Source organism: Macrotis lagotis, chromosome 2 (genome assembly GCF_037893015.1).
Source record: "Macrotis lagotis isolate mMagLag1 chromosome 2, bilby.v1.9.chrom.fasta, whole genome shotgun sequence".
In the NCBI taxonomy this organism is placed as follows: Eukaryota; Metazoa; Chordata; class Mammalia; order Peramelemorphia; family Peramelidae; genus Macrotis; species Macrotis lagotis.
Window position 1 is genome coordinate 249744628 of NC_133659.1, and position 23330 is coordinate 249767957.

The window sequence follows — 23330 nt, forward strand, 5'->3', positions numbered from 1 at the left end:
AACCTGGTATCAAAATGTTTTTTGTTTGCAAAGTTTAGTCAAATTCTTTATAAATTCCTCTTTTTCGTCTATATGTAAGGGATGTTGAGGACCAAAAAAATGCAGATATGTTTGTGTTGACCTCTTTTTGTTTAATACTGAGATTGGTACTGAAATCTGCTGTACAATAAAAACCAAGTATCCCCATGAAATGACTGCTATTGTTTCCCTTTGAGTGCTTAATTAACAAACTCCTTCAACTCTTATTTACGGTTTTGAGAAGAAATGGAAAACTATACTTCCATTTAATTGCAACTAAAAATGTCTTCTGTTTTCCTTTACCAAACAAAAATATCAATATGAATATAGTTTAAATCCTCTTGCCAACTCATTGGCACCAATCTTCTAGTGACAATTCTCTCCATATATAGTTAGATTGGTCCTTGGACAGCAGATACCTTCTTGAAGGTTTTCCAGCTTAGTACTATCTGCCTGCCATTTGAAAGCACATTTGAAACCTCCATGTTATGATGAGGCATCTGATTATGTCTAAAACTCTATTTTTAGCACTTTAATACTTAGATTTCTCATTTGCCATGAAGTCATAATCCTTGAAACTTCCTTTGTTTTTTGGTGAAGGTACAAGAGATGACGTTCTAGTATCTTCCTCCTGGCTCAAATACCTCAAAGTTAGCTCATCTATGCCTTGAATTTATTCATATCTAACTAGTAATGTTGTTTTTTACATTCCAAACTAAAGAGCCAAAAGAAGCTGTTGTTTTTTTTCTTATTTTTCTTATTTACTTTTAATAGCCAGTAGACAGTTCAAAGCAAGACAGTAAATGCTGGCTAGAGCCTCTCTAGTTTAAAAGATCAAAAAGAAGAGGACTGCTAAGGACTTGATCATTGAGTACATGTGATGGTGATTCATAGGACTCTCCAGTTAGACAAATACTGCCAATGCTGTGGGAGTCTCTTGAGGTAATTACTCCAGCTCAGTATCACATTGCCACCACTGGAGTTGGTATTAAACCAATGCTCTGCATACAACTGAAAACAGGAATATCACTTTGAGGTGAAGCAGGGTCATGAAGAGAGGGAAATAGAATCTCAGGGACAGCACCTTACTTGCTTTTTCAGCTCACATGACCTTGGATTTTATACTGTTTAGTTAACTTCAAAAATAGCTCCTTTTTCCAGAAGATTGAATCTGGCTCCTGTCTTTGCCATTTTAGGAGGCTGGAAAGTTCCTCCACACACAAACATGAGTTACACACACACACACACACACACACACACAGAGACACATGGTATATATGTGTGTGTGTGTGTGTGTGTGTGTGTATTATATATATATATACATATATTTATTTATTGAATAATGAATGAACAGATAGAAAATTTAGGAGTTCTACTTCTAAGTTCTAAAGCTAAGAAGCACTACAATTTGGTTACTCCTTATAAGTTGAGATAAATCAAGTGAGAACAGAAAGGAAACATGAAAATAAATTATTTTTTCTTTTTTTACGTTAATTAATTTTATTTATTTTATATTATTACAATAATCTGAAAATAAACTATTGTAGTAGAGTATATCAGAAAAAAATAGGATATGGAATCATTCACACCACAGAAAACCTATGGCAATTATAAACAACTCTGACAAAATTTACTAAGCATCCAACATTGTATCTTACACTGTGTTAGACAGAGAAATACATAGATGAAATAAAATGCATTTCCTACCCTAAGAGAAATCAGTTTAGAGAGAGGGCTGCACATATGTATAAATAATTGTAATATAAAGTAATACATCTGTAGCTAAATGTTAATTTTGTCGATGTCAACCTGAAAGTCTCTAATGAGATGCCATAAGAATCTATATTCAGGGGGCAGCTAGGTGGTACAGTGGGATAGAGCACTGGCCCTGGAGTCAGGAGGACCTGAGTTCAAATGTGACCTTGTACACTTAATAATTACCTAGCTGTCACTTAACCCCACTAGAAAAAAAGAGGAAGAATCTATATTCAGGCTCACTATTTTTATCCATAACTTGGGTAAAAACAAGGAAAACATTTTAATCTAATTTGCCAAATATACAAAGCTTGGAAAGATGACTAACTTGAAAATAGAGTCAAGATTTTTATATCAAACAGCTCAATTTAAACAATATTTATCCATATCCTACTGAAGGCTAGACCCTGGGTTAGACAAAAAGTTTAAGATATATTCTCTATCTTGGAGTTTACAGTCTAATAGGGAGATATAAGCTATACACAAAGAACTATAATACCAAAGTTCTGTGATAAGTACATAAGACAGATATTTGTAAAATATTATGATATCGGAGTAAGGAAAAGTCTGACTAAGAGAATCAGTAAAGCTGCCTGAAGGAGGTGCCATTTGAGCTGGCTTTAAAGAATGAATATGATTTCAACAGGTGTGTTTTGAGGGAGGGAGATTGAGGGACTGGCATTCCAGATCCAGAGAAAATCAGAGCAGGGAAATTAAAAATGGAGTAATTTTATCTTGACTGAAATATAAACCTAATTGATTTTTCTACCTATCTCTTCCCTGCTCTTTACCATGCTTTTGGTAAAGCATGGATTTTTAATTATTTTAATTTTGATAGAAAAAAATATTCAAAGCATTTTATTGTCTTACCAAAAGAGCCTCACTTTAGAGTATGACTGAAAGACTAGAAAAGATAACTATCTCTTTTGGTTGTTCCTTATAATTAAATCACATATTGTGAGAAAAATAATTAGTGTGATGATTGATAAATTAATAAGTAGGATAATTGAATCAGAGATTTAGAGTTAGAAGAGATCTTAGAGTTCATTGTGTTCAATCACCTCATTTTACAAATAAGAAAACTTCACATACCTGATAAATGTCTGTTGCAGGATTCAAACTTAGGTCTCACAAACTCAAAATCCAACCTTCTTTTTACTCTCCCACATTATATCTTACCAATACTGACAATGAAGTAAACTTTAAAAGTTTTTCATCACTCTTGCCCCCATAGCTAGTCACAACCTTTCCTTTTCAGTGGTGTGTTTCATTGTGTGTTGCCTTATAATGGCCTTTGGCAGCATCCTGATAAAAGGAAAACCAGAAAAGAGCAAAGGGAGATGATGAATATGTTGAGTGCCACAGGAACCAAGCCTGTATTTGAAGCCACAGATTCACCAACAGGCTTCTGCTCTTCATTTTCAGAAGTGTTATTCTTACTGTTATACCATTTGGTTTCATTCAACAGCTGTTTGCTACTGTTGAGATGTTCTGGAATTGGCATGTGAGAAAGTACTTTTGTTTCTATTGGCTTAAATGCAGGAGAAATTGTCCTGTTAGTTGGAGTATTGAGGAGATCCAGACTGAGTGAAGCATTTATCTGTGCAGTAACTAAGTCATTGGATGTTGTCCAAGAATCTGTGGTTATGCCATTGGAAAAATTGATATTGCTGGAATTTACAACTAGATCTTGATATGTGGTTGAAATTGGAGCCTCTACCGACAGTAACATTGAGCTTACCATGATAGTTTGGTGTTTCTCTAAATTAGCAGTCTTAACATTGTTTAGTCTGTTACGTCTATGAAATGAAGAACGTGTATTTAGATCTTTGGTAGAAGATTTTTGGAAAACAAGCAAATCTGGATCAATACCTGCATAGTAAATAAAATTATTGATTATCTTTTTGACTCAAAGGAAGAATTGTAGAAGTTCAAAATTTTAGGAAGTTTCTTAGAATTCACTACTGTGACTACAGCTATTTTCCAGTTGCAATTTAAATTCTAAAAGGCACATTGATGAAATTTAAATCTATTGTAACTTACGGAATGATTCCCACATTGACTGAAAAATCTGATTGAATATAACAAAATGATTTGTGTCCATCAATATTTTACTCAACAGATCATCTAAATGCCTCTAATGAGTTCAAGTTGCCAGATCTGGGTGAACCATATCCCAGAGTACTGAAAGATTGATGAATATATTGCTTGGTCACTACTGATGATCTTTAAAAAAAAAATCTTAGAGAAGTGAGACAAGACTGGAGATATATGGAAAAAGTAGATTCTACAAAATACAAATTGATGAGTTTAACTGATTCCTGGAAAAATCTAGGAATTCATTATTAAAATAGGGGTTGTTTTTGTACATTTAGGACCAAAAATCTAATTACTGAGTCCCAGCGTGGGTTCATTTAAAAATGATGCCATATTAACTTGATATTTTATAATAGGGTTACTGGTAGACCAGAGCAAAGCTATAGTCAGGAAAATGTATTTTAATTTTTAAAAATAATATTTTTCTCCAATTATATGTTAAAACATTTTAAAACACTTGTCCATTTTTTAAAGATCTGAGTTTCCAATTCTATCCTTCCCTCCTCTTTCCCTCCCTCTAGATGGTAAGCAATCTGATATAGACTAAATATATTGCAATTATATAAACTATTTCCATATTAATTTTGTATAAGATGACCAGAAAAAAGAGACAAATAATATGTTTTAGTCTGTATTCAGACAATGCCAACTCTTTCTCTTGAGGCAGACAGCATGCTTCTTTATGAGTCCATTGAGAATGTCTTGGATTATTGCATTACTGAGAACAACTAAGTCATTCACAATTCTTCATCATACAATATTGCTGTTACTGTGTACAACTTTGTTCTTGTTCTGCCCACTTCACTTTGCATCACTTCATATAAGTCTTCCCATGTTTTTCTGAAATCATCCTGATTGTCATTTCTTATAGTACAATAATATTCCCTTACAATAATATACCACAACACATTCAGCCATTCCTCAATTGATGGACATCCCCTTGATTTCCAGTTTTTAATCAGCACAAAAAAAGTTGCTATAAATATTTTTGTACATAGAGGTACTTTACCCATCTTTTATTTATAATCTTTATGGGATACTACAGTGGTATTGTTGAATCAAAGGGTATGCATGATTCTATAGCCCTTTGGACACAGTTCCACATTGTTCTCTAGGGTGGTTGGATCAGTTTACAACTCCACCAACAATGGATTACTGTACCAATTTTCCCATTCCCTCCAACAATTTTCATTTTCCTTTTTTGTCATACTAACTAATCTGATAAGTGTGAGGTATTTTTTTTTTAGGTTTTCTTTGCAAGGCAAATGGGGTTAAGTGGCTTGCCCAAGGCCACACAGCTAGGTAATTATTAAGTGTCTGAGACTGGATTTGAACCCAGGTATTCCTGACTCCAAGGCCAGTTCTTTATCCACTACGCCACCTAGCCGCCCAAGTGTGAGGTATTTTGTATTTCTCTAATTAATAGTGACTTAGAACATTTCTTCATATGACTATAGAGTTTGATTTCCTCATCTAAAAACTACCTGTTCATATCTTCTGACCATTTATCATTTAAAGAATGACTTATAAGTGTATTTTAATACAGTGATTTAGCTAAATTGAAGCATGAGAAAATTCCCTCAAGATATGTTTTTGATCAAGATGGAAAGGTCTGGATAGGATTATAGTACAGTTAGGTAGATTTGAGGTAGTTGAGTAGCTGGAAACACTGAATTAATGGAAGGGAATGCCTCATTCATCTGTCTTTGTTTCTAAATTGTTCAATATTTTTACTGATAATTGTGGGGGAAAAAAAGGCACAGATAGCATACAATCTGAAATCAGCAGATTGGCACAATGACAGATTCCTAGTATCTTGGAGAATACAGTAAGGAACCAAAATCATCTCAACAGCTTAGACTATTAAGGCAAATATATTAAGATAAAATATAAACAGGAGGAAAAATAGATGATTGTACAAGCACAATTTAGGGAGGGAATGTGATAAGCATTCAGGTCAGTTTAATAATATGTCTCCCATTTTTAGTGCACTCTAAAGATTTGAGCATTTGAAAAAAGAAAAGTGTAATTACAAGTACCAGTATGGGCTCAAAAGTGGTTTCCTTATAATAATCCATTGAAATGAGTGATGCAGAAATCATGAACCCCATATACAGCTAAGTAAATAGACTTTGGAGTGACTTGTACAGGATCAAAAAGTAGGCAAGATTTAAACTTAGACTCTCTTATTCCAAATCTAATGTTCTACCTCCTGGTCTATTAACTTCACTATAATAAAGTTACCTTAGTGAACTATGAACTAATGTGAGTAGCCCAAAAACATAGCAGCCCCCCCCCAAAAAAAATATTGCATTCAGAGAGATATAATACTCAACATGAGGAAGGTCACCATTCTGGTGTATTCTGTCCCTGCCTGACAGTGAAGTAATGTGTTGGGTTCTGACATCCACCAACTAGAGCAATCAGTGAGAGGACTAGGGACCATACCACACTAGAGGGAACATCTAGAATGCTTAGCCTGGATAAGAGAAGACATGGCTCAAACAGCATGTGAGATCTGAGGATCTCAGAATCATTAGACTTCATCAAGTCTACCTCTTTTTTTTCACAGTTGAGGAAACAGGCTGAATGAAGTTAAGTATCTTGTGCAGGATCACACAGTTTATAAGAGCATTTGAATTCAGATCTTCCTAAACCTGAATCAAGTTCCCTATTCACCGCACCTCCTCATATAGAATGCATACAAAATCAGATTCTTCATCTGTACTGTCCCTTAACTGCACCATACCCAAGATTATTTCCTCTACAAACTTTCCTTTTTAAGGTCAATGATACCATCATCTCTACCATTCTCTTAGTCATCTGGACTGGAAATTTTAAATTTTAAAGCTAGAAGGGACCTTAAGTGAAATACTTTCCTTTTAACAGATGAAATGATCTGCCTTCTTAAGATAGAGTAGTATCTCAATAGAAACCTAGGATGAAGAGCTAGAAAAGGCCTTGGAAATCATTTCTTTTAACTCTTTCAATTTAACAGATGAGGAAGAGTACTTTTTAAATTACTAAATAAGAAAATTATCTTCATATTATGCCATTTTTGAACTACTATTGATGAAAATGTCATCCTTAGCCGTGGATACCTTTTTTTTTAAGTTTTTGCAAGGCAATGAGGTTAAGTGGCTTGCCCAAGGCCAAACAGCTAGGTAATTATTAAGTGTCTGAGACCGGATTTGAACCCAGGTACTCCTGACTCCAGGGCTGGTGCTTTATCCACTGCGCCACCTAGCCGCCCCTGTGGATACCTTTTCTAATAATATTTCTGGAGTGCATATTCCAGAGGAGTTCAGAAATAAATCTGAATAAATAAATGAAAAAGTCTGCAAGTAAAAAAGATTAGATTTCCCATCTTTAATTCACAAATGATTTGTGATTGCCTATGATGGATGCTCTCTATTTCTCTTAATGTGTAAAACAAGGCCTATGGAGAAGAAGCATGATAAAGGGTAAATAGTGCCAGATTTATAGTTAAAGGACCTGAGTTCAAAAACTTACTCTTGTCACCTACCAACTTGAATGAGTGAATCAAAGAAAGAATTAAAGTTATTTATGTTTTCTGGACCAGAGTTTCTTCATCAAGTGTAAGGGGATAATAGATAGAGTATGTGGCCATGAGGAGTTCATCCTGAGAGTCATTGAGACCTGGGACAACAGGAATGTCCATACCAGAGTGCTCTGAACTCAGGAAGGAGCTCTGGCCCTTCTCTCTCTTTGTTCTCCTGCCTTTCATCCTTATCTTGTTGAATATTCTCAGGAAGGCCCTTTTGTCCTTATCCCTCTGCCTTTCATCCTCATATTGTTCAACTGTCCCAGGAAGGAGTTCTGGTACTTATCTCTCTACCTTTCATCTTTATCTTGTTAAAGATTCCACATTTTTCCAGGATACAGACCTTTTGTGGCATGCCCCTTATACTTCCACAGGCCTGGAGATGAGGGATGCTGATACAAGGGGACTAGGCTTATATATACCCTTATTTCAACTATGTAAGTCAGAGATGTAGCATATACCTGCAATAAACTCCTTGCTTATCTCTCACTGGCTGACTTTCATTATTGAACATGCGGGACATGTCCAGCGGAGCTCCCTGAAGAGTTGTGTGAAATAAACTGAGACCCGGCTGCCCAGAGTGGACCGCAACAATCAAGAAAACAAGAAGGTTAGATTATAAATTCCCTAAGATCCCTTTCAGTTCTAAATCTATGATTCAATTACATTCTTGCTTATAAATATTGAATATGAAATGATTTCTTAAAATAGTTACATGCAGAAATGTATTCAATGAACATAGGCAAATTTCCTCCAAAATTTTCTGGACTCCTCTTTATTGATTTATAAGCTGTATCATAATATAATTAAATAGATTCACAGTGGTTGAATGTATGGACTTAGATTGGTCAAGAATGTTAGTTTGACAGAAGGTTTCCAGTGGAATGCCACAAAGATCTTTGCAGGCATATCTAGCTGCCTAGGTGTGCTTTAGATAGCTACCCAATATGTACTTCCTATACCAGTATCAAATTTAGCACTGAGATTTTTTCATAGAACCATTGTTTTCATTATATCAAAATGAGGGGCAGGGCACATTTTGGAAAAAGCTGATATAGAATTCCCTATGCCCACGCATTCTACTTTTCCAGAATTATAGTTAACAATCCTTCAGAATGTCCAGTTTTTCAGCTTTAATTCCTGTAACCTCATTTAATAATTTAATTTAATGATGGCTTAACTGATTTACTTAATTTCACTTAAATTAGTTTCTAATTTGAGGTGTTAATAAAATATTTATCTCTTGTAGTAAAAATATCAGCTTTGGATTCTGTTCAGTTCATTTAGCATAATTGGAGGAGGATATTATGTTAAAGTGCTTTGTACTCTTTGGAGGACAGATATATTTGAATGGAATCTGGCTTGAACTTTTTATCATTTTATTTATCAAACAAAAGGGAACTTTTAGGTGTTTAATTATTTGCAGTCTTTATTCATTAATTTTTCTCTCTGGATACCTCATAGTCAATGTTTGCTTTATGGAAAGTAGTTTTTTGAACAATTGTTTTATGGACATTCTACCAATAGTCACAGTGAGTTATTACTAAGGTCTTACCAATGGTCTTTTAAAATCAAGAAATACCCTCTAAATCTTTACCTGCTGTGATGTTGTACAGGATGGCACTATGCCTAGGCTGTAAGATGCAACTCTCCAGGGTCGGGCAGTGAACATGGAGGCAATTGACATTGTCATGAATGGGATCATGGAAGAAAATAGCTAGATTGCAGGGAACTGTTAAAAAAAAAGATTGAATATTTGACACTTTACTTTTATTACCAATAAAATTTTTACTTCAGCCTTATTTGTGCTGCTTTGAAGATCAAAGGATAGGCTTATTTATATAGCACAGCTCAGTTCTGAATGAAATTATGAACTTGATTCTTTTCGTAGCCATATTTCTATATACCTAAAAATAGTCAAGCTGCTTCACCTCCTGAGCTTTAGTTTTCTTTTCTGGAAAATGAGAGGGTTGGACTTTATTTTTTCCCAGGATCTTTTCTACAACCAAAATCTGAACCATTATCTCTAACAAAATTTTTAGCCCTTAAAGTTCTATACAATCTGTCTCCAGCCATTTCCACTTTCATTGGACATTATTATCTCTTCCTTTTTCTGCATCTAGCCAAAGTGGCCTCCTCTTGTCTGTTCCTCACTTGGGAAACTCCCTTTCTCTGTGTTTCTACAGCTGCCATGCCCCAAGGCACTTAACTCTTCCTTTAAGATACAAGTTCATCCACCATCTTCTGTAAGAAGCTTTTCCTGATTTCCCCAACTGCTAATCATTCTTGTTCTAAAATTATATTTAAGTGATTTATATTTATTCATTTTGCATTCATTATTTATATGTTTTATTTTTTTAATATATTTATATGTTTTTATCTCTATCCTGAATATGAATTCACTCTTTGTGCTTGATTTTGTACCACTCCAAGCTATCAACTTATGTCTTATTCTTCTCAGACAAATTCTTTGAAAAAAAAATCATCCTCTCCAGTTCCTTTCCTGTCAGTTCTTAACCCTTTGCAATCTGATGAACAAATTTATCATTCAACTTGAATGGCTCTCTAAAGGTACTAGTGATTTTTTTTAACCTAATCATCTCATCAGCCTTATTAATTTCCTTTGTTGGTTCATCAAATATATCATATACCCCAAACTGTGGGTATTCCCTAAGGTTCCATTCTGGATCTTCTCTCTCTGCACTCTCTAACTTGATGATTTAGTAACTTAAAACTAGTTAAATTTATTAGTTCTTTGCAGATGATCCCCCAGATCTATATATTCATTTTCAGTCCTTTTTTCTTGGATTCCAGTTATATCACCAACTGTCTTTTACACCTTTTATAGAAAAAAAATCCATACACATTTTTTTTTACGTCTTTGCAAGGCAGTGGCGTTAAATGGCTTGCCCAAGGCCACATGGCTGGGTAATTATTAAGTGTCTGAGGTCGGATTTGAATTCAGGTCCTTCTGACTCCAGGGTCCATGCTCTATCCACTGCACCACCTAGCCACTGCTCCATAGACATCTTGATTTCAATATGACCAAAACAGAACTTCACCATCATTTCCCTGAACTCTTCTTTAGAACTCCCATATTTCTTTCAAAGAAACTAGTCTCCCAGGTTTATAATTTCAATTTTATTCTTTATGCCTCACTTTCCCCCAGCTGTTCAATTAATTCTCTTACCTTGTGAATATTCCCTCCTCTATATTTCTTGCGTATAGTCCCCTTTCATATTCACTTTCTTTCTACCGTTTCTCATCTACAATTTTGCAATAAAATCTTCTCTGGTCTCCATGCCTCTTCTCTCTCTTAACTAATTCATCCTCCACATGGCTGCCAAGATGATTTTCTTTAAGCACAGATATGATTCTGTCCCTCCTTTACCCAATAAACTTTGGTGGGTCTTTGCTAATAGAATCAATATACACTCTTCTGTTTAACTTTTAAAGCCCATTACTACCTGGTTCCTAACTACTTTTCCAACTTTATTTTACCTTACTTTCCAATCACTATAGTAGCAGTGCTCAAATCTGATCCACAGGGATTGGCAAGGTCAAAATTTTTTTTATAATAATACTAAGATACTGTTTCCTTATAAAAATATTCTTGATTTTCCCAACTTCATATCTTTGTGAAGAAAGATTTTCTTCATATTCTTCACTGAAATAGCATTGCAACAGATCCAATGAAGAAGCAATATAAAGAGCTCATTATTGTTAATTTAAATTAGTTTTAAAAGTTATCTGTTTTCATTTCAAATATGGTAAATATTGTTAGATATAACCATTATAAACAAAAGCTCATTGCAATGCTCAGTAATTTTTAAAAGTGTAAAGGGGTACCACAACCAAATAGTTTTAACATCCTCTGTTTTATAGGCTAGCTAAATTTGCCTTCTTGGTATCCCTGCCACTTGACAGTCCATTTCCTGTCTGAACTTTTGCAGTGACAAAATTCCACATGGGAAGTATTCTCTCCTTACCCTCCTTGTCTTGAAGAATCCCTTATTTCTTTCAAGACTTAGCTAAATAACTATCTTTTACATGAAGTTTTTCCTGATTCCCCAAGTGCTAGTAATTACCTTTGAACTTATTTATGTATATATTATCTTCCTAATAGAATATACATTCTCTGAGAGTTGTGGACTGTTTTCTGTTTTTGTATTCCCAGCATCTCATCCAGTTCCTAGAACAGTTCCTAAGTCTTAATAAATGCTTATTTATTGATTCATTGCTACCTGTGCATGGATGGTGATTTGATGAGTATTCCCCCTTTGATGTGGCAAAGATGCAATCTGCCTTTTCCCTCCTTCCATAATCTCCTAGGTAAGTGTGTTATCATTAGGAGTACTGGGGAATGAAAACTGGAGACATGATTCTATCTATTTTTGATTTCAGAAATTGGCATCTTGATATTCATCTAAAAAATAATACAGAATTTTAAAAATCCTCAAAAGCCATATAACAACTATGTATTTTCATACCTAATACCCACACTTACCATCCTTTGTAAGACAACAGTTCCTCCCGCACTTCTGGCCTGTGCTTTCTGAGTAATACTTTAGGAACCGGGCTCCAAACTTCTGAGATTCCTCGAGGTCAATTAGGAAACCTGGAAAACGTCGGATCCAGCAATCTTTGTAAAACACAGCTGGTGAACAGAGGGCATCTGAATACCATACCACACTCAGGACCAACAGCACCTCTGCTGCTGCCTCCACCAACCCACACATTTCCTCAATATGAAAAGTTCAAGGCAAGTTTTTTTTCCAGCATATGATGTCTTTGTTTAAGAATGAATTTTTTTTTGTGTGGTGGTGCCACTGCTAAGAAAGGGAAAATTTCTCTCAGACTTTTCTTGATGTGTGGCTGCCAGTGAGTTAGGTCAGTTTGAGAAGCTGCATTTTGTTTTCTTTCTTTTTCTCCAAAATGAACTCCCAAGAGAATAGTGGATTTCCTGCTGTCTCTTTCTGGATACTTTTTCACTTCAGTGTTCTCTGTATATCTTGCTTTTAACTTAGTCCCAGAGAAATAGAGCCTCACCTGTGAATTCTTCTTTCCCTGAAATTGAACAGCCACAGAAAACCTTTACTATGGAAATATAAGGGCAGATGGGGAACAGAGGAAAGCTTCTCTCACGTATTTCGATGACTTGAGCTTCAGATAACAGAATGATCTTGGTGAGATTTCACTTCAAACGAAACAGATGAACTGTTATTTGTCTCAAGATTTTTTTCTTTTGGCAGACTAATTAGCCTTATTTCTTTCCTTGAATTTGTTACTTTCTCTGTCCACATGAGTGTTTGCCCTTACAGTGCTTGGGTTTGTTTTCTGCTCCAAAAAAAGCATTGCTATCTCATTTATTTAAACAAATACAAAACAAGAATGAAAAAGCTTACTATGAACTTCACTCTTTCCAGAGATGACAAATGGTGCTTCAGCCTCATGTAACCTGCTGAGATGTCTACAATTCTACAAAGAGGAATTGTTACTTACCTTAAGAAGTGAAGGGAACAGCAGATTGCTTAATGCTCACTCAAATGCATCGGACTGCATTTTTGTAATGCCTGTCTGATTTCTGTGTCTGCTGGATGCTGGACACAAGAGAACAGTACTCCTTTCTTTAGTGTGTGCTCATATTTGAAGAATGGGAGGCCAAAAGTGGCAGGAGAGTCAAATTATTATTTAAATATCTTGGCACCAGTTACATTGAGAATGGCCTCTCATCCCATGGTCACCACTGCTGATGAACTCTAAAATACTAAAAGTATTACTTTGTTAGTTTTCAGTATGTCTAATAATGATTACAATTGGAGTAATAGATTATTTTGTTATTGCTTTAAAATTTATAAAGATTTTACATGTATTATCTCATTAATATCAGCAGTTGCTTTTTAAAATGACAGTATATATATATAGTATTCTTTCACTAATCTCCTATCTACTGATTCATTTATTCAGAATACAACAAGCAGTTTTTAGAAATTATTCCTTACAGAATCTCCTTCCTGCAGTTTACTAACAATAAAGTTAACATCATGTAGCATGATTCAAAATGAATATAAAAAGGAGAAATGAAGTTAAACAGATTCCTGTTTTTAAAAGTTTCCTGTGATTTTTGTTAAAATTGCAAAAACAAAAAAAGAAACCATTATACTTTCCTGCAAATATCATGTGCTATCACCTAACTTTATAGGACTCATATAGCTAGATCAAAATGGTAAGATAGCCTTTTTATTCCCATGTTCACTTTAAATAATCCTGTTTTACCTGCATAAATCAGACTTTTTTCCAACCTGTTCAAAGGGAAGAGAAAAATGGCATTTTCTAAAGGGAAAGGAAAAAAGCTGACATTCAAAAATTGCCTCTCCATTGTTCATTGTTCTCTATTAGAACAGGCTTTCAGTTTTCTTATAACTCCTATATCTAACATGATTTACCAAAACTAAAAATATTTATACTAAAAATAGCTTTTCTCTTTATAAAAAAAAAGATACAGTTTCTATTATGATGAGAAATCATTCTTCAAAGTTCTCAGCTTCCCTGAAAGGACAAAGGAATAATCCGAAACCTTCCTAAAGTAGAGGACTCTCAGTTATTAACCCCTTCAATGTCTAACAAGGGTAAAAAACAAAGAAGAGAAAGCTATTTTTGATGGAATATGTAAGTTCCAAAGTCCAGAACCATGATTAAAAATATAGTCAACACTATTAGCCAAAAGCACATTTCTCTCTCCTTATGACCACCTAAGGAAGGAATGCAACTGGCCCAGGGAATAGAGATTTCATAGAGATTTCAGGTATAATGGGCATATCAAATCTCATGAAAAATGGTCAAAGAAAATAATGTTAATTTAGTGATCATATATAATGCTTAAGTATTACACAATACATAATACTTAGTGATCATATGTAATGAAATGAAGAAACCAGGAAACATGCAACTGTTCACAAATGGTTATATGCAGCTATTGGTTTACAGGGTCATAGAAGTAGAGCTGAAAGGAGACTTTGAAAGAATCTAGTCCAAACCCTTCATTTTACAGATGAGGAACTGAGACTTGGAGAGGTGAAGGCCATACAGGTAGAATAGTAAATGACTGAGTCAGAATATGAGCCCATGTTCCCTGACTCCAAATCTGAAATTCTTCCTTACCATACTGCCTCTCTTTCACACTGCATGAATCCTTACAAAAATATTTGAGCCAGAAATTACTATTTGTTATATTGCTATAATAATAATTCCTTATATTTATATAGAACTTTCTTGGGAGCAATTCAAAGTTTAGAGGACTATTGCCTCACTAATTATCACAGTTTTCCTCTGGGAAAAGTGCAGGTTGTAATTAGCCTGATTTTTGCAGTTGAGCACTCTCTTCAAGGTCTCTTAGAAACTGAATGGTAGATTTGGGCTAAAAACCCAAGGTCTCCATAGTTAAATATACAATCCAAAATAGTATCCATTAGACTGAACCTCTGTGAGAAATCTTAATTTAGGAGACTCAATTTTGTAATCCACGTAGTTTGAGTTGCAGATGCTGGCATAAATGAAATTAAACATCCAGATGACTAAAGTCAATGGGAGTTTTGCCTGGGTGAAGTCTATAAACAAGCCAAAATGGAAAAATGTAAGACTGAGTGCTAAATGTAATTGACTTTAAGCAGTCCCATATGATATACTTTAATAGCATGAAACTAAGTAATTTTTATGTTTAAAAACAAACTCAGAAATAAAGTTGCCATAAAATTCCTTTTCAAAGGACAAAACATAGAACTATAATTTTTGGCAAAATGTTTGAAATGTGTAATATGAAGATGCTCTCTTTAACACAGTGTTCAAAAATCCTATTTTCCCCTGGAATTTTTTACTATTCTAATTTAGACATTCTGGATAACTGTCCTATTAAAAGTTCAGAGATTCAAGAGTTTATCTTTTTCCCAAACCTTTCCTCCTCCTCCTGCATTCACTACTTTATTCAAGGACACCATTTGCCTCCTGTGTTCAAAACCTTGCTTTTCTCTTTAACTCTTCTATTTCCCTCATCCCTCATTTTCAGTGTTAAAAGTCCTCTCAACTTAACCTTTGAGACAGCTTTTGCATACATCTCTTTAGTCCTTCTGCCTAATATTAATACAGGTTCTTGGAAGGAAGAAAGAATGAAAGAAGGGAAGGAAGGAAGAAAAGAAGAAAGGAAAGAAGGAAGGGAGGGAGGGAGGGAGAAAGGAAACAAGCAATTATTCAGTGCCTCCATGCCAGACATTGTACTAAGTGCTTCACAACTACTATCTCATTTGATCTTCACAACAATCCTAGGAGGTAGGTGCTATTATTTTTCCCATTTTATAGTTGAGAAAACTAAGGCAAGTGGAGGTTAAGTGACTTACCAGGGTCACACAGCTTCTTAGTGTCTGAGGCTAGATTTGAGCTTCAGTCTTTCTGACTCCAGGCCCAGGGCTCTAACTACTACACTGTCTTACCTTCAATCACCTCCTAATAAATTTTCTTGCCTCCAATATCTCTCTTATCCAATCAGTTCTTCACAACTGCCTCACTAGTCTTCTTTCTGCATGTCTCTGGTTATAGTATTCCTGTCTCCTTGAAATCCACCAGCAATTTTGCAGGGTGGGGGGGGGGGATTGACAGACCTTATCACCATATTGAATGAGGTGGGGGGGAGAAGGAGATGAGAGAGAGAGTGAAGAGATGAGAATAACCCCTAGAAGGATGGTGTTGGTTTCCATAGTAATAGAGAAAATAGGAGGGGAGTAGTATTTAAGGGGGAAGATGATGAGTTCTGTTTTTGAACATGTCAGATATGAAAGATCTATTGGACATCCAGTTTGAGTTGTCCCAGATAGAGTTGGGAACTCTCTGACTTGAGAAAGAATATTTTAAAGAGTTGGTGACTGGGAGGATTTGAAGTCTTTGAAGGATACACATTTTGTGACTGACCCACTTGTCTGTGGAGCTCTGCTTGGCCACAGAAATGGACTGAACTAGGAGCCAGCAAAGAGACAGAGTGAGGCTGGATGGCAGAAAGGACTTCCCAATACAACTAGTAGTCCCAGACTTGGTGAAGGGGCTACCCTCCTGACTGAAGCCAGGTGCCAACTTGCTCCAAGGAGTAGATCTTGGTTCTGCTGAGGTCCTTCTATCTCTAGATCTACCAGTGATCATGGGACTTAGAACTTCCAGGGACCACAGAGTTAGAATTCCTGTCCAGTTCCTCATTCTGGAGTGGTGAGGGGGGAATCAGGCTGGGAGAAAGCCAGAATCACACAGGCAGTAAGGAGTGATTATTCATATGCAGCTCTGCCTTATTTTCTTATTCATTCAAGCTTCATACCTCCCTGGTTCCCCTCTTATGCATGTCTTTGGGAAATTACACATCACCTTTCTTTCCAAATGTATCCCTTTCCGTTTCCCTTTCCCACACAAAGAGTAAAAAAAAAGAAAGGGGGAAAACATTGGAAGTAAAGAAAGCTAGTCATTACATAGAGCTTTTTGCATATGATCTCATTTGAACCTCACAGCAGCCCTGGGAGGTGGGTTTTATTATTCCCATTTTAGAGATGAGAAAACAAATTTAGCGTTAAGATATATGAGATATTAAGGGAGGATTAGCTCCTCTACTGTGAGGGTTTGCCTAGTTCTTTTCAGGGGGCTAGATGCCACCACATTTGGTACTTCAAAAGGCTGCATTACAGCCTCCTAAAACCATCTCAGATGCACTAAACTAGATTGGGGATAACCAATAGGCCATTGATGTCTTAGGGGGCATCTAAGGGCAGTCATGTGGGACTTTCTCTGGTGGAATGGTCAGGTTGAGAACAATTTGTTGCAGTGGCCATGAAGGCAACTGAAGCAAGCCCTGTGTAGTACTTAGAGCTCGGTTAGATATTGGAAGTGCCAAAGGCATTTCCAGCATCCTGGACCATTACTAGTCTCCTGAATTTTGTTTTGCGACTGGACTTAGATGTCTTTGTAAGAGATTATGAGGCTAAGTGACTTACTATATAGCTTTTTCACTTAAATTCAATTCACCCACCAGTCAGGATATCATCCCATGACATCACTGGTCCTTTTCGAAAACAAAGAATGAACAACAAGCATATCATATAGGATACCTTGGGAACATCAGAATATTTTCAGTCTCATTTCATGTTGTTCCATATATGTACTCTATCTTCCAACAATACTGGACTAGTCTTTATACCATTTAATTTGCTCAGATGATTTCCTTCTCTGTCTGCTGAATTCCTATCTGTCCTTTAAAGCCCTACACAATACCCATCTACTTTAGGAATTCTGATTCCCCAGGTGGCAATGTTTTCTACTATGAAAGCAATTCATGCCCCTCATATATTGTAATGTAATGTTTTGTTTTATAGTTCTTTGAAAAGACATCCTCCCCCAAGTAAGGCATGGGTAGAACAATGAGGGAGAGGGAAGTGCAAAATCAAGATACGGATGATGATTTAGTGAACAGGGTCCATTGATCAAGATGTAATCAGAACATTCTGGAAATAAACAAGTACTACAGAAACTATTTCATTGATTCATCTTGCCACCTTGGCTGTTTTTTAGCCTAGTTTATCAGTTACAACATCATATTTGTTCTTGCTCTTGGAGAATCATAAATTAAAACCACTAGTTTTGGATCATGATTAGTTAATACCTGTTGCACACTTAATTGTACTTTAATTTTCTTTCCCTCTATGGTCTGGAAGTTTTGTAGATCATGCTTTTGGGAAGACCTGAATGTCTCCAGCAAGCCTGTCATAAAACAACTCTGACTACTTTCAGGATCTGGGGGACTGAATGCTGAAGGGTTTATACTTAGAGGTAGTGAAACAATCGCCTTCTGGTCCACTGAATAGTAACAATTCCTGATCCAGTGGTTATTTAAAAGGCACTGACCTGCACTTGATCTCTTTATTCTCTTCCCAGAACTCTGCAAATAGTCTTGGGAATATTTTATTATAGTCCTAGAAGGGCTGGTGCCTTTCTCCTCTTCTTGAAAGAAATGTAGCAATAGAAGTACATACCAGTCTGGGTCATAGGACCCTGCCTTCTTCCTCAGTTTTATTTCCTTCCTGATCTCTAAGATGAAAGTGTTAGCCTAGGAGGCAACTTTTTGAATTTAAGAGGTCCAGAATTCCTGGGTCTATTGATAGTGGTGTAGTGTAGCCAGGCTTGCCAGAGAATATTGACTTAAGAGGAATTGTTTGTACAATTCAGAACCAAGGTAAAATAAAATGTCTATTCAATAATCCTAACAATTGGTTTCTATATTGATATTTTTTAAGTCTTGCAGGAAAGTATGTCAGATCATTAAGTATTCATTAAACCCCCACAAATATGCCAGACACTGTGATGGCTGCTAGGATACAAAGCGGGGTGCTTCAGTTGGTTGCTGGGCCTTTAAGTCAGGAGGACCTGAGTTCAAATGTGAACTCAAATACTATCTGGCCTTGGGCAAATCGATTAACCTCAGTTTCTTCAACTTAAAATGGGAATAATAATAGTATGGACCTAGAATAATAGTTGTGAGGATGCCTGGGACATAGTTGTTTGTCCTTTTTGGAAGAAGACAAAGTCAAACCAGTGAATTGGATTTGAATATCCTTTACATGTGAACTTGACTATTGAATTTAACATAAGGGTCAAATCCAGTTTGGGGCACTGCTTTTTTTTTTTTTTTTTAGGTTTTTGCAAGACAAATGGAGTTAAGTGGCTTGCCCAAGGCCACACAGCTAGGTAATTATTAAGTGCCTGAGACTGGATTTGAACCCAGGTACTCCTGACTCCAGGGCAGGTGCTTTATTCATTGCACCACCTAGCCACCCCTTGGGGCTCTGCTTTTGTAAGATCTTTAAACTAAGAATGATTTAAGTCCCTGTTTTAGATAATTCCTATAGAAATATCCAGATAAAATTATCATGAATATTAGGTCTTTTGGTAAATAGGCCAGCTGAGGATAAAGAAGAGTGTTTCTGTCTGTTTAGACTTCACAATCCTACCTCAACAGAAAACCTATTGTAAGAGTTTTATAAACAATCTGATTGCTTAAGAGCTTTCCATTCCTAAATGATATTATCATTATGTCAAATGACAAAAAGCATGAAGTGCCAATGATACTTATTGTTGCACAAGCACCCTGGTCCAGGTTGATCCTGCTCAGATAATCCTAGGTAACTACTTTTCTAACACAAGTTTATTCATTGTGACTCTTGGTCCATTTAAAACAGCCAGAAAATACCAGTCTGGGATGTATCTATGATAGTCAGGGAACAAAAGCTTCCATTAATGAGAGATTCTAAAGGAACAAAGAGTTTACTACTTTCTGATGTCCCCATTTAAACTTTGTTAACTAATACTTTTTATCTGGGAGAAGTTGAAGTACCTAGTCCTAAAGGGTAAACCAGGAATTATACCATGGTAATGAATACACCCATATGCCTCTCTTTATTTAAATCTTTGAGGATGCTCATGATTAAAATTTTTACTACAGATCTAATCATATCATGTCCCTACTCAAGAAGCTTCAATGACTGTTGTCTCTAGGATACATGATGGAGTTGTTCTCTCCTTCAAGGTTAGAGTTTTAGGTATCTCTGGACCTAATAAAATTATAATGGCTTTTGTCTTCCTGTTTATTCTTCTCTTTAGCTTTAGTTCATGAAATAAGGCTTTGTTGACCTGAATTCCCTGTTTTCCTTCTTTGGCCTCTATCTTCTAGGATTAGTCACTCTACCCACCTCACCTTACCCACCTTGGAATTTTTGGGTTCATAAAGCCAAATCTTCAGGGTCCTTTATGTAGTCTTAGGACAGGGTACTAGGGAACTTATCACTCCATGACCTAGCATAATACTTAGTAGATGCTTAATAAATGTTAACTGACTTGATCTGACAAGGATCTGGTCTGTCTCAGTCTAGGCATTACTCCTACACCTTGTTGCTTCTGCTAATTTCTGATGTAGTTTTCTAATAACCCTGTGCTCTCACTGCCTTAGGATACAGGGTCTGTGACCTAGGGAAGACCTAGCTTTAAAAAGCCAAGGTCTCCCACTGCATTCAGAACCATCTCTAGGTGTCCTGATCCATATCTGGCTCTGGAGGAGAAAGTGAGACTGGTGTCCTAGCATAAGTCTACCTCACTCAAATTCAGTTCATGTGCTTGTCATGGCATCACCTCCCTGAAGATCTTCTTTGAGAACAACGGAAAACAATAAGCTTTTAGCAAGTAAAGAGGTAAGGATGGGTTGGAGTGTCATCTAAGTATTCCTATATGTTGGGGGTTGAGAGAGGGTTGTCACTCCTAATCTTCCAGTCGGGTGATTGACACCTAGATAACTAGTGGATAGACTCAGAGAACAGGAGTCAAGAAAATCTGCTTTCAGATCTAGCCTCATGACAAGTCACTTAATTTGTGTCTGTCTCCTTTTTATTAACTGAAAAATAGGGTTAATAAGATACCTACCTCACAGTGTTGTTGTGAGGGTCAAATGAAATAATATATGTATAGCACTTTGCAAACCCTAAATGCTAGCTATTATTAATAATTACTATCATATGCAGTAGAAATCCACAAGTTGTGATGCACAGGAGACACAGAGTCAGGGGAAGAGTACCTTGTTCTGTGTGAACACTTTACCCCAGCTCTATACTTCTTGTTAGTTACTGGTAAGGCTCATCAAGCGAGCTTCTCTCTGGCATGTCTCCTACTCAGAGTTCGGTGTGTCCTAAGTTGTGCCATAAGAAATGATGAGCTTGATGATGTTAGATTAACATGGGTAGACTTGTTGGAAATAATGAAGAGGGAAATGAGCAGAACAATACAATTTTATGAACAACTTTGAGTGATTAAGTCATTTTGACTATTATAAATACCCAAATTAATTACAAAGGACATGAAGGAAGGTGCTGTCTGCATCAGTATAGAATGATTTTACATAAATGTACATATTTGTGTCTAGTGGTAGTTATGAGGGGAGTGAAGAAAAAGTAAAGAAATTTGCATGACTATTACATATAAAAGGAATAGTGAGTTCTGTATTTTTTAAATTAATATTGTTATAGGAAAATGCTTATTGATTGGGGGTAAAAGGAGTTCACAGTGCCAAGGTCAAACATTCCTATTTCCATGATTTTGAAATGTCTGTTTGAATACCACAGACTTTACTACCTGGTCTCCCAGAAAGCAATGTTACATATAAAGGACTTGTCAAATTTGTGCAATATAAACAGTGCTACAGCTCAAACAACAACAGTCAGAATAATCTAAGGTGATAATTACTTTGCATTTTGAAAGACTTTGCCCCCTCTCTTAGTCCTAATAACAAGGAATAGGAAAGTGAGAATCCTTTAGTTCTATTGTGTTCTGCCTCTTTTGGTCACATCTTTTGTGGACAGTTTTGGGTGATATAAGGACATTGACAGGCAAAGGGGACAACTAGGACTTTGAAGGTGCTTAAGCATTACCAGAAGGAGAAAAAGCCTGGGGCAGTAGTTTTTAAAGTGTTTGAGGTATTGTTTTACAGAAGAGGGATCAGATTTTATCTGCTGGATCTGAAGCTAGCTAAGTAAACAAGTACCAAAGGGAGATTTCAGTCCCATCTATGGAAAAATATTTTTACTGTAGAGTTATCCTAAAATGGAACTGACTGCCTCTGGAGGAAATGGGTTCCACTTCACTAGAGATACTTAGCAAAGGCTGCATGTTGGCACAGATTGAACTATATGGACACCTCTGAATATCTTGTTCAAGGGCCCAAGGTGGAGCTTCCATAGCTTCTTATCTGACATGGGTTTACTATTACTGTACCACTTTTCTTCATATTGATGAAGGAGAGAAAGAGGGCCTGAATCTTTGGAAAGTCGGGAATGAATTCCCCACACAGACTTTTGACTGAGACATGAAAGTTTATTACATATTGTTGTTGTTTAAAAGTATCAGGAAGTTATTTAAGCTCTTATTAGGGTTAGCTCTCTTAAGGAAAACTAGTAAAACTAAGAAGAAATGTCAATTCTTTTAAGAAAAAAAGAATAGATATTTTCTATATTGTTACAGTTTTGGGGAGTTAAATCTTGATATCACTTTTTGATGAGATAACCTTTGGGGCTGAGTTTAGGGAAGTATCTAATCAGAGTATCAAAATATAATGGAAGGGCACACCGATCTCCTTCTCTAGTAAATTAGTTTTCCTTTTATAGATTCCAGGTCACCCAATAATGGGTTCTATTCTAGCTAACAATGGAATGGAAATCCGACACACACAGAATATGCAAGACCAGAAGAGAAGGAAATATTAAGGATAATATTTTCCCCCCTAATATTTCCTCTATTACATTTCTGCCCCCTTCTCCTTTTTCCTCCTTTAGGAAGGAGGTTTGCCCCACCCACCCTATTGCACAAACCGCCTTTCCCTCTGTTATCTCAGAAGTCCTAGGGGCCTTGGTGGGCAGAGCGTGGTCACCATCGGGACCAAAGCCAGCCAGAAGACAAGCTGCAGATGCCGCTGCAGATGCCGCTTGAGTGCTGCTATGGGTTTCTGCGGGTCACCAGCTCATAGAGCTCCGGGTTGCAGCTTCGGGGAGTGGAGGCTCGGCCGCCCGGCCTGCCTCCCTGTCCTAGGGAGGCCTGTCCCCGTGGACAGGTCCAGAGCTTGCGGGGCTTTTCTCGGCCAGGGTCCAGGGGGAGCGAGGAGGAGGAAGCGGAGGAAGGATGTTCAGGAACTGGGGGTTTCGTACTTTCTAGGGGGGGGGAGAGAAGAAGCAAGCCCTAGGGGCGCAGAGCGAGCTAGCCAGAAGCAAGGAGGCCCAGCAGGAGGAGGAGGAGGAGGAAGAGTAGGGCCGGGGCCAGGGGGAGGGGAAGGGGAGGAGCC

General features: G+C 36.6%; 1 protein-coding gene across 2 annotated transcripts; it reads right to left on the bottom strand.

The window, feature by feature from the left end:
- Positions 1-1450: 1450 nt before the first annotated feature.
- MANSC4 (MANSC domain containing 4) lies at positions 1451-13400 on the bottom strand. Of its 2 annotated transcripts, XM_074225697.1 has the most exons (4): positions 12938-13400; positions 11943-12502; positions 9033-9167; positions 1454-3645 (listed from the first exon to the last, which is right to left on the bottom strand). In XM_074225697.1, exons 2-4 carry the CDS (start codon positions 12172-12174, stop codon positions 3056-3058), a joined length of 957 nt encoding a protein of 318 aa, XP_074081798.1. In that variant the 5' UTR covers positions 12175-12502; positions 12938-13400; the 3' UTR covers positions 1454-3055. The 2 variants fall into 2 exon arrangements, with proteins under 2 accessions (XP_074081799.1, XP_074081798.1); XM_074225698.1 differs by lacking the exon at positions 9033-9167 and having other exon boundaries at positions 1451-3645.
- Between the last annotated feature and the right edge of the window lie 9930 nt (positions 13401-23330).

What these genes read in the sequence shown, in the direction of transcription:
- MANSC4 (XM_074225697.1), bottom strand. Translation starts at nt 12,174, where the DNA reads ATGTGTGGGTTGGTGGAGGCAGCAGCAGAGGTGCTGTTGGTCCTGAGT. An exon ending in CTGTTGTCTTACAAAGGATG is followed by an intron (nt 9,168 to 11,942) that starts GTAAGTGTGGGT and finishes TTTTTTTAACAG; the next exon opens with TTCCCTGCAATCTAGCTATT. An exon ending in CCTGTACAACATCACAGCAG is followed by an intron (nt 3,646 to 9,032) that starts GTAAAGATTTAG and finishes TTTACTATGCAG; the next exon opens with GTATTGATCCAGATTTGCTT.